Source organism: Anabrus simplex, chromosome 2 (genome assembly GCF_040414725.1).
Source record: "Anabrus simplex isolate iqAnaSimp1 chromosome 2, ASM4041472v1, whole genome shotgun sequence".
NCBI classification, from domain to species: Eukaryota; Metazoa; Arthropoda; class Insecta; order Orthoptera; family Tettigoniidae; genus Anabrus; species Anabrus simplex.
In genome coordinates this window covers 773,806,276-773,823,142 of record NC_090266.1, presented here as the reverse complement: position 1 = coordinate 773,823,142, position 16,867 = coordinate 773,806,276, and the positions used below count along the sequence as shown (strand labels likewise).

General features: G+C 39.5%; 1 protein-coding gene across 6 annotated transcripts in view; it reads right to left on the bottom strand.

The window, feature by feature from the left end:
- The window catches only part of LOC136864451 (allantoinase, mitochondrial), a 238,709-nt gene that overhangs the window by 104,831 nt on the left and 117,011 nt on the right, over nucleotides 1–16,867 (bottom strand). For all 6 annotated transcript variants that reach the window (XM_067141458.2, XM_067141461.2, XM_067141460.2 and 3 more), the window contains exon 7: nucleotides 12,290–12,383. In XM_067141458.2, coding sequence (XP_066997559.1) covers nucleotides 12,290–12,383 — 94 coding nt within the window. The remainder of the gene's footprint in view (nucleotides 1–12,289; nucleotides 12,384–16,867) is intronic.

Genomic DNA, 16,867 nt, shown 5'->3' with positions numbered 1-16,867 from the left:
TTCCCTCGGTACCCTATAATATGCTTTCTCTAGGTCTATGAAACATAAATATAACTGTCTATTCCTCTCGTAGCATTTTTCTATTACCTGGCACATACTGAAAATCTCATCCTGACAGCCCCTCTGTGGTCTAAAACCACACTGGTTTTCATACCAACTTTCTCTCAACCCTGATCGCACCCTCCCTTCCAAGATGCCAGTGAATACTTTGCCAGGTATACTAATCAATGAGATACCTCGATAGTTGTTGCAATCCTTTCTGTTTCCTTGCTTATAGATAGGTGCAATTACTGCTTTTGTCCAATATGAAGGTACCTTACCAAAAATCCATGCTAAATTTATTACTCTATGAAGCCACTTCATCTCTAACTTTCCACTATACTTCACATTTCAGGTCTAATTTCATCTATTCCTGCTGCTTTATGACAATGGAGTTTATCTACCATCCTTTCCATTTCCTCAAGTGTAATTACACCAACATCACCTTACTCCTTCCCATAAGCTGGGTTGTTAGTGACACCACCAGGAATATACACTTTTACGTTGAGCAGATATTCAAAATATTCCCTCCATCTGTCCAGTGATTCCCTAGGATTTATTATGAGTTCACCTGAATTACCCAAAACACTGTTCATTTCCTTTTTCCCTCCTTTCCTAAGATTCCTTACTACTGTCCAGAAAGGATTCCGTGCTGCTTGACCTAGCCTTTCCAGGTTATTACAAAAATCTTCCCAAGACTTCTTTTTGGATTCAACAACTATTTGTTTAGCTCTCTTTCTGTCACCTACGTACAAATCCCAGTCTGCATCAGCCCTTGTTTGGAGCCATTTCAGATAAGTCTTCTTTTTACGTTTACAAGCTGCTCTCACTTCATCATTCCACACCAAGACGTTCTTTACACACAGTTGTTCCTAGGCATTCCCTTGCTGTTTCAATACAGCATCACTGTATGCCACCCATTCTCCTTCTATATCCTGAACCCGCTTACTGTCCAATGTTCAGAACTTCTCACTAATCCTATCCATGCACTTCTGTCTAATTTCCTTGTCCTGGAGACTTTCTGTCCTTATTCTTTTGTATACAAATTTCACTTTCTCTATCTTAGGCCTAGAGATACTTAGTTCACTACAGATCAGATAGTGGTCTCTATCATCGAAAAATCCATGAAAAACCCATGCATTCCTAACATATTTCCTAAATTTGAAGTTGGTTAAGATGTAGTCTATTATGGATCTGGTACCCCTACCCTCCTATGTGTAGTGGTGAATAGCCTTATGCTTGAAGAATGTAATCGTAACTGCTAAACCCATACTATCACAGAAGTCCAGCAAATGCTTCCCATTCCTATTAGCTTCCATATCTTCCCCACATTTACCAATCACCCTTTTGTATCCTTCAGTTCTATTTCCTACGCTCGCATTGAAATCACTCATTAGCACCATCCTATCCTTGCTGTTGACCCTGACTACAATGTCACTCAGTGTTTTTATGAAGCAACTTCATCCTCATCTGCACCCTCACATGGTGAATACACTGAGACAATTCTCGTCTTAATTCCTCAAATGGCCAAATCCACCCACATCATTCACTCATTAACGTGCCTAACAGAAACTATGTTGCGTGCAATAGTATTCCTGATGAACAGCCCTACCCTACACTCTGCCCTTCTCTTCTTAACACCCGTCAAGTACACTTTATAGTTTCCTATCTCTTCCACAATATCTCCCCTGACCCGAATAGCATTTACTCCTAGCACATCCAGATGCATCCTCTTTGCTGACTCAGCCAGTTCTACTTTCTTTCTTCCATAAGATCCATTAATATTGTTAGCCCCATCAAATTCCATTTCATTCGCCAATTTGTTTCCAAGGAGTCCCTCACCTGTCAAATGGGAGTGGGACTCCGTTACTCCCATAGGTCCGAGGCTTGCTTAAAATGTTCTGAGCTTGGTAAATTTGTGAAGCAGGATGCTACCCTACTTACACATAGTCTAAGTTAGGATCTTTCCTCTAATGGGTTAGGGACCACCGGTGGATTGTATAATCCTAGCCGCCTGAGCAGAAGGAGGGCCATGACTCAGAATATGTCCGAAATGCCCACTCCCATTCCAAAGTAACTGGTATTCTAACTCTCAGGACCACTTACTAGGCCATTTAGCCGTTGCCTATGGTTCACGAACTAGGACGTGACTACAGTAACCCACACCATGAACCATTGTGAGGATACTTATATCTCAAAAACTGAAGATGTTACAGACATGAAAACTGGTATTTGGAATCTCGTTTGAAAATAAAGAAACATGTATTTTTGTGTTTTTGTAAAATTAAATTAATATGGGGTGGACAGGAGTGACAAACAGGGTGAATTTAAAAAAAGAATATATCTGCAAATTATCTCAAACACACAACATATTAAAGACTTGAAAACTGGTCTTTGTAATCTCCTGTAAAAGTAAAGAAACACAGATAATTTGTTTTTGGAAAATCAACTTAATTTGAACAGCTAGCTTAGAAAACCCCAACATAACCCAGCTAACTGTTAGTACTTACTGGACCACCCATAACTAATGAGCCAGTACAAGTAAAATAAATCAGGAAGTGACACACAAAACCTACACACCCAAAACATGACATAAGCATAGAATAAGATAAGAACTTACCTCCAGGTGGTACGAAAGACACCAAAACCCCGTAAACCCCATAAACCCAAGTACCAGCCTGTCAGGGGATCAAATTATTAAGAACAGAACAAAGACAAATTTTCTTGGAAACAAGAAGAATTTACTTCAAGTTTTCAATTTAGTCACGATTAACGGCGTTTGAAAATTATCCTCGTTTTTAAGGGGAGATGTAGGCAAAATATGACTTGAAAATACATATTTCAAAGAAATTATTTCATCATAGCACAGAGTCTCATAAACATATACCCAAATTTTCATGGCAAAAAAATGTACCTAAGTGCCATAAAACAATAAAAATGAATGTACGTGTGCTTCTGCCACGCCCACCTGTCAAAGGGTAGTTGTCTGCTTGTAAGTTTTATTCCACCGGGCGAAAACAGGTTGTAGGTTTTCATTTTCAATAATAATAATAATAATAATAATAATAATAATAATAATAATAATAATAATAATAATAATAATAATAATAATAATTGTACCGGGTGAGTTGGCCGTGCGCGTAGAGGCGCGCGGCTGTGAGCTTGCATCCGGGAGATAGTAGGTTCGAATCCCACTATCGGCAGTCCTGAAGATGGTTTTCCGTGGTTTCCCATTTTCACACCAGGCAAATGCTGGGGCTGTACCTTAATTAAGGCCACGGCCGCTTCCTTCCAACTCCTAGGCCTTTCCTATCCCATCGTCGCCATAAGACCTATCTGTGTCGGTGCGACGTAAAGCCCCTAGCAAAAAAAAAAGAAAAAAGTTTTATTCCAATTTCTTGCAGGTACTTTCAAGAACTGTTACTTTTTTGCACTACTCTTGTAGGCAAGACTGGGGCAATGATCTAGACGGCTGTGTGTTTGTCCTTACGTGATTTGTTATTGTTGAAACTGTTTCCATGTAAACATCAAGTAAAATACATAAACTTAAGTCTTTTACTATCTGTGTATTTGCTAAGAAAAAAAAAAAAAAAATTGTGTGGCTATTTCTAGCCGAGTGTAGCCCTTGTAAGGCAGACCCTCTGTTGAGGTAACTGCGTATTATTGTGGTTGAGGATAGTGTTATGTGTGGTGTGTGAGTTGCAGGGATGTTGGAGATGGCACAAACACCCAGCCCCCGAGCCATTGGAATTAACCAATGAAGGTTAAAATCCCCGACCCGGCCGGGAATCAAACCCGGGGCCCTCTGAACCGAAGGCCAGTACGCTGACCAACGAGTCGGACTGTGCATTTGTTAATCAGCTATGAGAAGATCATCTAGGATTTTAAAGAAATTTAAGAAGACTCAAATAGAGAATGTAACGTCAAGAAACAAGACGTGTTTTGTAAATGAGATTAGAAATCCTACTTCACCAATAACGGATGAATTTGCAGGAGACAATGCTGGAAATATCATCCCCTCAGTGAAAACCACACCACCAAGTGCCTTCCGTCAGAAACTGAAACTTGGACTGTTTGAAGATCGTGTGAAATGTGACATAGGCCTAAATAGTGGTTTTAGGTTAGCTGACAATGAACTACTCTCTGCTGCTATAAATATTGCATGTTGTTGTACACAGTGTGGAAGTCAGAGTATGCATCTTATTGATGATGGAAAGCGAATAGGTCTTGCTTGCTGGAATGAAAGCAATATTTAGTCGTTCTGTCCAAAAGTACGGTGTTCAGTAAGTAAAGTATCTCGAAGATGGAGACTTCAGTGCTTACAAGGCAGTGTGTGAAAGCCAACCATATGGAGCTGACTGTATAGTTGTAAAACTGGTATGCATAGGGCATATCCAGAAATGGATGGGAAGTGAGCTGAGGAAGGTGGTAGCTGATTCGAAAGGGAAAACTCTGGAAGATGGGAAGCCACTTGGTGGTAAAAATAGACTCACTGCCAAGAGAATAAATGATATTCAGTGCTATTATGGTATGGCAATCTGCAACAACATACAGGATGTGAAAGCAATGCAAAAAGCTGTGTGGGCTATTTACATCCACTTGCTGTCAACAGATGAGCACCCAATACATGGTTTGTGTCTGGAATCATGGTGCAAATATAAAAAAGCACAAATCAATGAAGAACCATTTGAGCATATAACCTTCCTGCAGCTGTGATGAATGAAATAAAGCCTACTTTTAGAGTCTTAGGCCACCCGGACTTGCTGAAGAAATGTGTCCATGGAAGGACGCAAAATCCAAATGAGAGTCTGAACAGTCTCATTTGGAAAAGGTGCCCAAAAACCACATTTGTATCAGCAAAGGTTGTACAGATTGCAGCTTTCGATGCAGTAGTAGCTTTTAATAATGACAATTCTGGAAGAGTTGACACAATTCGCAGCCTCAGTTTCTCTCCAGGTGAATTCACTTTGAGGATTTTAAAAGACATTGATGACAAACACATTGCTGCTGCAAATGCAGCAGTGGAAACAATGTCGAGACTTGCTCAGCACATGAGGGCATCAAGGAGGAAGAAACCACTACTTGAAGAAAGAGATTCAGAAATAAGCATGTGGTGAATTTTAGTGAAGAACTCCAAGTGTGATATGTGTCCAACTTTAAATGCATTTTGCTAGAAACATGATTTTTTCACATTCCTGCACCTTTTTCTCAGAAACTATCAGAGATTATAACTTTAAATTTTGTACAGATGCACATGTAAGTTCAGCAAAGGTTTTGGTGGTAGGATATTTTGATAAATTAAGAGGTACTTATGTTACAGCCATCAAAATATCATTAAAAAGGGCCCTAAAAAGTTACGAAGTTACAAATTTTTACAACCCGATGAAGTTTACAACACACAAGGTAGAAGGTAAAATTATTTTTTTTGCTAGTTGCTTTACGTCACACCGACACAGATAGGTCTTATGGCGACGATGGGACAGGAAAGGGCTAGGACTGGGAAGGAAGCGGCCGTGGCCTTAATTAAGGTACAGCCCCAGCATTTGCCTGGTGTGAAAATGGGAAACCACGGAAAACCATTTTCAGGGCTGCTGACAGTGGGGTTCGAACCTACTATCTCCCGAATACTGCATACTGGCTGCACTTAAGCGACTGCAGCTATCCTTATCTAAGGACACTAGGTTCAGGGCCCTGACCTAACTTTAGGCTAAGATTTATTTTCGGCTGATGATGCTTACGACTTTTGAGCGAAACATGTCCCATCTTACAACGCCTGTTGTAATGTTTATTTCCTAAATATACGGAAAGATAAGTATTGGAAAGGTGATGTTAACTATTATTCTTGTTTTAATGTTCATATTTGATGTCCAATACGGTCAACAATGAGATTTATTACTTGTAAGGTAAAATCTTTCGACGTGTTTGTTAGGTATTATTTTCCAACACACTTAGAAACCACGTACGGTAGAAATGAGTTCTTGAAATAGGATTTCACTTTCCAAAGATTAATTTCCAAGATAATAAGATATGTAGATCATTTAAAGTATGAAGTGCATCTGTAGAAAAAGCTTAGGCATGGTCTAGCCCTGTTGTCGCTTACCAGACAAAGCTTCCAAACCCAAAACACAATTAAGATGAATGCAAAATGAGGATAATTATTTAAATAAAATAATCTTCAGGGGTTTAGAGGTCCACCCTCCCAAACAGTAGTGACACGCCAGGACACGGCGAGAACTTGAGAGGCTCTGTTATTTGTAGATCAGAAGGGAGTAATGGCTGCTCTTCACTTACACTGAGCCGAGGTCTACTAATGGCTGCCTCGGGCATTGATTGGTCAGAGTGAGGAGAGAGAAACCTAGATAGTTAGACCAACTGCCAAAGGGTGGCAGCACCAACCAGAGACCATATAGTGCTCGAGAATAAAACTTTTAAAACTTGGCGAACCAGCCAAGAAAGATATAAAATTTAAACGATGACGCCCATAAACACAGGAAATGATTGGGAGAAGGTAGTTTGAGAAATAGAATTAGTGACACCAATTTCTATAGCATATTAGCCATGGCAAAAACATAGATGAAGACGGAGATCAACACGAAACCACTGTATCAGCCTCCCTCCCCAAAGTTCACCATATTTCCATATATCATCACTCGTCGTAGTGCAGAGGTTAAAGTCAAACTAATTTTTGGTGATTCAGTCTACATTAAATAACAACCACTGGTACCAAGTCCAACTTCAGATACCAACTACATGCAGATGTTAAGGTATTTCAGAACCGAGGCGTTCATAGTTCACAGCATATCAGATAATGAAATCGATAGTAGATATAGTTCAAGGTCGCAAGGTTATCAGTTACTTTCAAACTTCCACTCCACAATGACACAAGTTGTTATCACATTTCTTAATGAGTTCTTGCTTCAGAAACAAATTTTTAAATTACATATTTACATTAAGGTCATTCTAGATTTCACATTTCACATACAGTTTAATGCTAGGACACATCATCCTTGACATGCACCAAGTTCAATTGAGTTAATGTCCGGCTCCATGGTTAAGTGGTTAGCAAGCTGGCCTTTGGTCACAAGTGTCCCGGATTTGATTCCCGGCAGGGTCGGGAATTTTAACCATAACTGGTTAATTCCCCTGGAACGGGGACTGGGTGTATGTGCAGTCTCTATCATCATTTCATCCTCATCCCGACGTACAGGTCACCTACGGGAGTCAAACCAAAAGACCTGTACCAGGCCTCTCTGGAGGCCACACGGCATTTTTTTCTTTTCTTTTTTTTTTTTTTGCTTTACGTCGCACCGACACAGATAGGTCTTATGGCGACGATGGGACAGGGAAGGGCTAGGAGTGGGAAGGAAGCGGCCGTGGCCTTAATTAAGGTACAGCCCCAGCATTTGCCTGGTGTGAAAATGGGAAACCACGGAAAACCATTTTCAGGACTGCCGACAGTGGGGTTCGAACCTATCTCCCGAATACTGGATACTGGCCGCAATTAAGCGACTGCAGCTATCAAGCTCGGTACACGGCATTTCATTTGAGTTAATAAGTTTTGAAAATCCTCACCCATCTCTAAACAACGTTTTCCTTTCACTTACTTCTTTTTAGCCACCACACACATGGTTAGAAGAAAGTTCGGAAGAAACAGCTATAATTAGTTAATTAGGTCCAGTGCACATCAGGATTCGCCTCATAAAACGTCCCAAAACACAGTTGTAACATTTCAATTTTAATTTAAATTCTAACTACCGGGTTGTTAGCTAAGAAGCTCACCATCAAGTTTATTTCTATTATAGCCAAACGGGCCTCAATAGAAAATAGTGAAAAAAACATGCAAGGGGGGAAAGAAAGAGAAAGGCAATACAGTATTGGTGAGTATTTCATACTAGGATAACAAGATCCAAATATAATGATCACTTTTTTTTTCAAATCAAGTGGTCTAGCACTTGAGTATACCACTGGCCTAAGGAAATACCAGGAGGAGAAACATGCAAGCACCCTAGGCCAAGATAAAACAAACACCATTTGAGTCAATGATATACAACAGAACACCAAAACAACATATACTTACACAGAGATGAAAGTATGTAGACAGGGAGGTTACTCATAAGGCGTTAGAATCAACAAAAAAACAGGAGGGAAACAACATTACCCTACAGGATATCAGAAATCCTATACCATGCCTCAACATTACAAGTAACTGGAAAACTTAAACACACACTACAATACAGTAATACAGAAATAAGATTGACACAGAATACAAATAAAGTTTCCAATAACACAAGATAAACATAAGAGAATTAAGTAAATAAATATTTGCAACAATAAAAGGAAGGGGAGCAATACACTCAACAAATGGGCACATCAAGACAATCAATACCTTTCATGTAGATCGTCCACTCAATGACACAGCTTAACCTTTGGAAATAGAAAGCTAATAGAACACCAATGACTCACACTAAAGGTACCACTCAACCTGATGTTGAGCAAGAAGGTACATGTTGCAGAGCTAAACACAATGCACAAGCAGAAACAAGATAATAAAGTTAGGGACAAAATTTTGAACATAACACCACAGAACTACAAATCAGTGAGCTTACTGATGGCCAGCTTCTCAAATATACTACCAAAATCATTTGGCAAATTTCCAACTTAGTCTGGTTCAAAATGCCATGCACATAATCACATACATCACTTAGAAGAGCAAGAATGAAAATTAGAAACAGTAACATCAAACAGATCAGTAACACACTGAATGACAAGATTAACAATGACCAAATCCATAGCTTAAGGATAACAGTCATACTAAGTAAGGGTAAAGTTTGACAGATACAGTTGGAGACCTCTAGCTATATTAGGTTGTGGGAGCGCATTAGGTTTGTCATCAACAACCAAACTATCAAGAACAGCAAGCAATGAAAAAAGCAAGGATGGAGGGCAACATTTTCATCACAAGACCATCTTTAACAGCATGGCAAGAACAGGACAGAAATGTTTTAAAATGAAGGCTTAGGACGGTAAACAAATCTGAAGTCATATAACCAACCAACTTCACAGAAATACCCAAAGTATTCATTCCCCAAAGGTCACCCAATTAAATGAAAAAGGATATGAAATACACCCCAAATTAGATGACCAACAGGAAAATAAAGAGCAATGACCTACACCATACACTCCCGGATGTCCACGAAGGACCATGGCACAACCCGGTTTAAAAATAAGTGACGTCCGCAGATTCACACTGTAGCACACCAACCAACAGGTACCTCTTCCACACAACAAGATTCAAGGTAAATAAAACATAAATGGCAGATAACGAGGATAACGAGGTAGGTTGATCAAAACGCTCAAAGAACAATGAAGGAGGAGGAACACCACTAAAAGACCACATAATCCAATAGCAGGAAATTCTTAATATTAAACATACTTATCCAGCAAGATTGCAGAACGGTAAGGTGATTTTTTATTTATTTTTTCTATCTGCTTTATGTTGCACCGACACAGATAGGTCTTACGGCGACAATGGGATAGGAAAGGCCTAGGAGTTGGAAGGAAGCGGCCGTGGCCTTCACTAAGGTACAGCCCCAGCATTTGCCTGATGTGAAAATGGGAAACCATGGAAAACCATCTTCAGAGCTGCCAACAGTGGGGTTCGAAGCCACTATCTCCTGGATGCAAGCTCACAGCCGCGCGCCCCTAACCACACGGCCAACTCGCCTGGTAGATGGAATAAAAGTTTTTTAGCAATATCAACAGATATAAAAGTTCCACTGAGAAAAACACCATAGACTGGCAGGTTAGCTTTATATGTACTCTAGAGTGCAATAAATCAAATTCAAAGAAACATCGGAAGAGCAGGTTATATAGGAAACTAACAGGACGACGAAACCAGAATACACACAGTGAACCAGCAAATTACATTTTACCCCAAAAATATCATCTCAAATGAGTTGAAGATACCATAAAATAAACAATGTCCAAATCTACTGGGACACAGGTGTGCAATAACCACCCAATTAATACAACCCAAACAACAACAACAACAACCATAAATGACCACCAAGGTGTATGTGTTAGCCCCTAACGAATAAAAGGATCACACCATCCTCAACAGCATGCCATGAAGCCATTATGCCATCCAAATTAATCCCAAAATTAAATCCACGGTACCGTACAATACAGGATCAACAACCATACCCTTAAGGTCAAAGAAGATACACTCCACAGGTTGAGAATCCTACTTTATACTACACAACACAGACAAGCAGATAAGGTTAGACACCCTTATGCTACCCACAACTCAAAATAGGACCACAATACAATCCAACAATAGATTACCAAATTTTCAAAACACCTAGTTCCGCTACATAACGCTTACAGGAGTTCATAGGACTAAACACATAGAGAAGAATAAACATGAAAATGTATAACACCATTGACTACGTTTACATGAAATTGACAACCAGACAAAAATTTCAGGACTGATTAGGTTAATATAGTTCAATACCAACTGATAGTACACTACCACTACAAATATCGCCCAAAGAAGATGACAGGGTAAACAGCGCCAAACATAGCTGTGCAATTCACAGAGCTACACTAGGTATGAAAAGTTTAAAATGGAAAACCATTCATGCAGAAGGCACACACTTCCTTACAACCAGTAGCCCATAGAAACGAGGAAAACCCATCAAAGACCAATGATAAGTACAATCCAACCTTACCTTTTTTTTTTAAAAAAAAAACACCCTTAAAATGAATAGGTTAAGAAACTACGTCAGAAATATTTCAGTAGAATAAATAAGACATAAAATGCCTGGGTAGTTCAATGGAGAAAGGCTTACCAAATGTAACTCCTCTACATTTAATTCATGACCACAATAATGATACACCTGTATCAACAGTTAATCATTTAGGAGAAACAGTAATAGGCACTTAACTTACAAGATCCCAGACACAGGAATAGTGGCAGGCAGATCAGGCTCACCAAATATATCACACCACATTACCTTTGTATTAAATTTGACATGAGGTAGGAATGCTAAAGGTAGGACAAATAGCTAATAGTGTTTACATATCAGTTTCAAGGCCACCAGAGATATGAGCAAAGGAAAACAATCCCATAGTACTTCAGTCCCACACTTCGGAAATATAATGTTTGAAACTCCAAACAAAAAGCCAGAGAACTAATTCAGTTACACCTAGGCAGAAAACGTTACACGATGCTCCCAGACCCAAGAAAATAAATCACAGTAAAAATTTACCAAAAGAATTTCAGTTTACAAAGGAAAAATTAAGTGTATCCTCCTAATTCAATACATCATATAATTCCATCATTAGATGGAGTAATCAAATACAATTTATTTGTGATCATGGGTAATTACAGAAACTATTCTGCGGTCTTCAAGCTAAACATAATTATCGTCACTGAACAGTATGGAAACATCGCTGAGGAAAGAAAATTTTCCGTGAGTGAAAAGGTGGTGCATAACTGGCGGAATTTAAAAGACAAGCTAAAAAACACAGACTATTCTATGCGCACGTTTGTCAGCTGGAACAGTAGCTTCGTCTGACGACGTCACATGATCACAGCTGAACAATATGGCGGAATGCCGGTCCTCTGAAGTAGTCTCTGCATAAAGGTTGGCAATGCATTCGGCGAATGTTGTACCGACATAACACAAAAGTGATTGTGTTGCTAAACTCCCCATATGCCATAAATGTATTTAAATTGTGCTTTCATATGCAAAGATTATGCAGTTAAATATGGTAGTTTCTCATTAACAGTACAGAATAATATTGGTTAGCATGGGTGCAGCAACCTGCCTTATTAATTCTGATCATCTCAGACTATTCAATGTACAACACGGAATGGTTTGCAACTCTCAGTGGCAGAAAAATTTGCCAGGAGAATTCTTATATGACCAAGTCAGTATAATGTAATGGTTAAAATCTTGATTCAATCATAAAATGTAAATCTTGAGTTCACCAAAGAAACCTTTCGAGATCAGAATGTGTAACATAACAAAAACCTTTTTAATTTTCTGCCTGTCTAAACTTGTATAGTTATCAATTACTTTCAATACTGAAATGAACAAGCATTAAAATTCATAAACTCATTACTCTGGTTACATTTTAAAATCTCAAAATAAACTGGATTATCCTTTAATGTGAGTCTTGGGTTGTTGGAGTGCACTGAATAAGTTTTTTAACATGAGCTGATCCCAGTTCTTTTTCTCCTTACCTGTACTTGGCACAGAGTTGACACACAATACGGATGGCTTCGATTTCCATTTCAGGTGGTCGTGTATTCAAATAAGTCTCATACTCAGTGGGATCTACAGTCAACAGAACAAATTAAACACAGGTAAGAATCAACTTCTTTCCCCTATTATTACCCCTTCAAGAGGATTACATTGGTTTTAAAACTAATTTCACAATTTTGCAGGAGCAACATAATAACTTTTTTTTTTAGTCTATGTCACCGAGGTTATTTCTTTTCACATTCTTGTAAAAGCAGAAAGCAACCATCTCAGGAAAGAGAATTATCATTTGGTTCAAAATCTAGAAAGGATCGTAGTACAAATGGAAAAGACCTAAAGGTGCTGGGAGATATCAAGTAGACTTCATAATGGTTGGGCAGAGTTTCAGAAACCAGCTGTAGAATTGCAAGACGTCCCCAGGAACAAACATGAACTCTGAACAAAGCTTGATGGTCAGGGAAAAAATAAGGAAATGTAAGAAAATAAAGCGACTGGATGTAGATAAGCTGGAGGAAATAAGGATGTGAGGGAAAGTTTCAAAAAATGTGAACAAAATGAAAGAAACTTAATAAATAAAGAGTGGATATTTGAAGAGAATGAGATTAGTAGAGCTACTGATGAAAAGACTGAAAAGAGAGGAACAGCAAACAGAAATGAACAGATAACTCATGAGATTAATTACACTCTCTGCATTAGAAGTAGTTTCCCATGGTTTCCCACTTCAACTTCAGGTAACAGCCTGGAATGTAAATAGCATACAGGCCATGGCCACTTCCTTCCCAACCCTAGTGCCAATTACTGTAATTACAAATATGCATAACAGTACAAAAGTGGCCACGCCTGATGATGAGGTACAAGACCACTAAGAAATATGCAAAACAGTAGCTGCAGTGCTGTAGTGCCAAACTTTGTACAGTTTGTATTGTTCACGGATGAGGCCTCATTCATCCATGATGGTGTTTTCAACAGCTGCAACAGCCATGTCTGAAGTGAGGACAATCCTCACATCACCCACATTGGTGGCCACCAGAAACGATTCTCTGTCAACGTATGGGCGGGCATTGTCCAAGATCACCCAATAGGACCTTATTTGGTGCCTCCCTGTTAGACTGGTCCACAATACCTGGTGTTCCTGCGAGATGTGCTGCCACAGTTCCTGGAGACTGTACCCCTTGTTGCCCATGAAAGGATGTGGTTTCAATACAAAAGTGCGGCCACAAGCACCTGAACAACATGTACCCTCAACTTTGGATTAGAAGGGGAGGTTCTGTCCCATGGCCAGCACAATTACCGGATCACACACCTCTGGACGTTTTCCTCTAGTGGTTATGTCAAGTTGTTGGTGTATGAAACCTCCGCAGAAATGGATGAAGACCTGCTTGCTAGGGTCCAAGCTGCCCGTCTCCTGGTACAACAGACATCAGGGATCTTTGAGAGAGTGCGGCATTATTTCATGTGCCGTTACCATGCATGCACTGAGTCTGACAGTCGTCAATTTGAACATTTACTATGAGCTATGCTGGTGTATGCTGTGTATGCCCATAACACAACAACTATGCATTTCCAAGCATTGGTTCCCTATCTCAATATAATCGATTGTGGACCCACTATCACCTGTTTCATTTTGACCCAAAAGGCTTGAGTAATGCTGCATACTGTAGCTTTGAATGCTGAGAAAAGAAGAAGGTGCAGGATCAGAAAATGCATGTTACAGCGATGTGAATGCTGCGAGGGGGTCTGTAGGCGTTGCTTTAACCAACCAAGTGCATAATGCGCATGTGCCAAAATTGTCTAGTATCACTGTTTTTTGTGAGAAAATGTAGTAGAGACAACTTTGCTGGCATGGGCACGTCAAGTGTAGTCATGACGATAATCATGACCACGGATCATAATGTGCTCTTCCATTAGTTATTGTGGAACACACAGGCTACAGCAAGCTTCGAACCTGCAACCTCCAAGAGAGGAAGGTCTTGAAAATTGTACTTAAATTACAGAAAGCATCTCTACATCATCAAGAAATCGTGCTTCAAGTGTTGGTGTAGTGAGCAAATGTGTGGCAATTTTATTTGAGTATAATGGAGCTTTATTTAATGCATTAAATTCAGTATGAAGCTGTAAACAGTGTTGTGTGCAACATGATGAAATATTGTGACAGTGTCTTGCTGTCACCAAACTTGTAGGTATGACCAATTTCGCCACATAGTACTATGAGTTAAAACATAGTATGATGGCGTTGTGGGGACGAAGTTGTTTGATAGGCTTCTAGAACAATCCACGATCTTACACGGTGGGAGAATCACGAGGACCAATCAGATCTATATACATCAGTCACATGTTTGGAGAAGGGTAGTTATTCTGGAAGAATGGTTGTAACTTCAAGAAGGAATAGTTACGGGGATAAGACCTTCTCAGGCACTGGGGAGAAGCTCCATAAAAGTGACAGAGTCAAGCATAGCAGGGAAGTCCGCACAGGGAGAAGCTCTGTAGGAAGTGACACAGTACGGATCGTGCAGGAAGGCTGTTGAGGGCCGAGAGATAATATATTGTTATAAGACTGCAGGGACATGGACAGCTGCTTTAACAGGGAATAGACACTACTTGTTAGCATTTGGGTATTAAGTGAGCACTTCCAGGCAAAGACAGTCTGCAAAGTACTAACATTCTCCAAGTCTGAGAACTTAGAGATGGTGTAAGCACCAGCAGAAAGGTGCTCAGTTAGCAGTGTTCTCCCTAGGACCCTTTTAATGGATGCACCACCCTGCAGTTTTTACAGACCGCCCAGCTAACATAACCTAGACATGTGTTACATAATATTAATACATATTTGAGTCATGAAGTGTTCCAAATCAAAATGTAAATACTGTAAAACTGTTTATTTAAATGATAAATCTTCATTATTTGTCAGCATAATTGCATTGGAGTTTCAATGTTTAGCTTAATTCTTATGTAGTGACTTGCAAGAGCGGTGTCCAGATTAGTGTGGAATAGCATGCGAGCACACGATTCCACCCCCGACTTCACAAACCCATATGGCACTCTACAGCAACCGAGTGGTTAGGCCCCGGTGTTGCATGACTGTGAAAGTCCAGTAGGACACTAGAAGTTCAAAATACTCCTTTATGTCTTGTTCATAATAATAAAACTGAAATAATTCAATTTTGGCATTAATATTATTGTTAATGCCCTGAAGGGAATAAAGTGAAATTTTATCATATTCATTTTTTTAAGTAGTATTCTCCGCCCAGCTACTCATTCCTGCCACCCAGCTGATGAAAATTTCTGGGGAGAACACTGGTTAGTAAGGAGGAATAGACTCGGTGGAGAACTTACGCAGGCTTCAACCGTTAAACTTGAAATTTAGGAGTCTACACGAGGAGAGGTTCTGAGTTCAAGTTTATGGGTCTGCAACATTTTTCTGGGGAGTCAACTGGATGACAGCCCAAGACCAGCATTAGGAAGAATCAAGAAAGAAGTCATCCTCCAAGCTAAGGACTAATTATAATTTATGAGCTCAAGATTTTTTAGTTGTGCTTCAGGAGATTTCAAAGAGAATTGAAAGGACTATTATAATTACAGGAATTTGAGTTGGGGAGTTCTCTCAGATTCAATACTGTTTAAAAAGTAAAGGTGTATATTGCATATAGTGATTGTAAATATTGCTGAAAGTTAGTAACATACATACATACATACATACATACATACATACATACATACATACATACATACATAATCATTATAGACTGTTATGCCTTTCAGCATTCAGTCTGCAAGCCTCTGAATTTACTAAACGTCGCCACAATCCTCGATTTGCAACTAGTGTTGTGGCCTCATTTAGTTCTATACCTCTTATCTTTAAATCGTTAGAAACCGAGTCTAATCATCGTCGTCTTGGTCTCCCTCTACTTCTCTTACCCTCCATAGCAGAGTCCATTATTCTCCTACGTAACCTATCCTCCTCCATTCGCCTCACATGACCCCACCACCGAAGCCGGTTTATGTGTACAGCTTTATCAATTGCGTTCATTCCTAAATTAGCCTTTATCTCCTCATTCCGAGTACCCTCCTGCCATTGTTCCCACTTATTTGTACCAGCAATTATTCGTGCTACTTTCATGTCTGTTACTTCTAACTTATAAATAAGATATCCTGAGTCCACCCAGCTTTCGCTCCCGTAAAGCAAAGTTGGTCTGAAAACAGACCGATGTAAAGATAGTTTTGTCGGGGAGCTGACTTCCTTCTTACAGAATACTGTTGATCGCAACTGCGAGCTCACTGCATTAGCTTTACGACACCTTTATTCAATCTCACTTACTATATTACCAACCTAGGAGAACACACAACCTAAATACTTGAAATTATCGAGCTGTTCTAGCTGTGTATCACCAATCTGACATTCAATTCTGTTGAATTTCTTACATACTGATATCAATTTAGTCTTCGAGAGGCTAATTTTCATACCATACTTAGTAATATAAGGTGATATTTAACTGGTGTCAGGTCAGTCTGACTGTCTAAAACTTAACCTAGAATTGAACCCAAGTCCCCAGCCTGTGCAACCC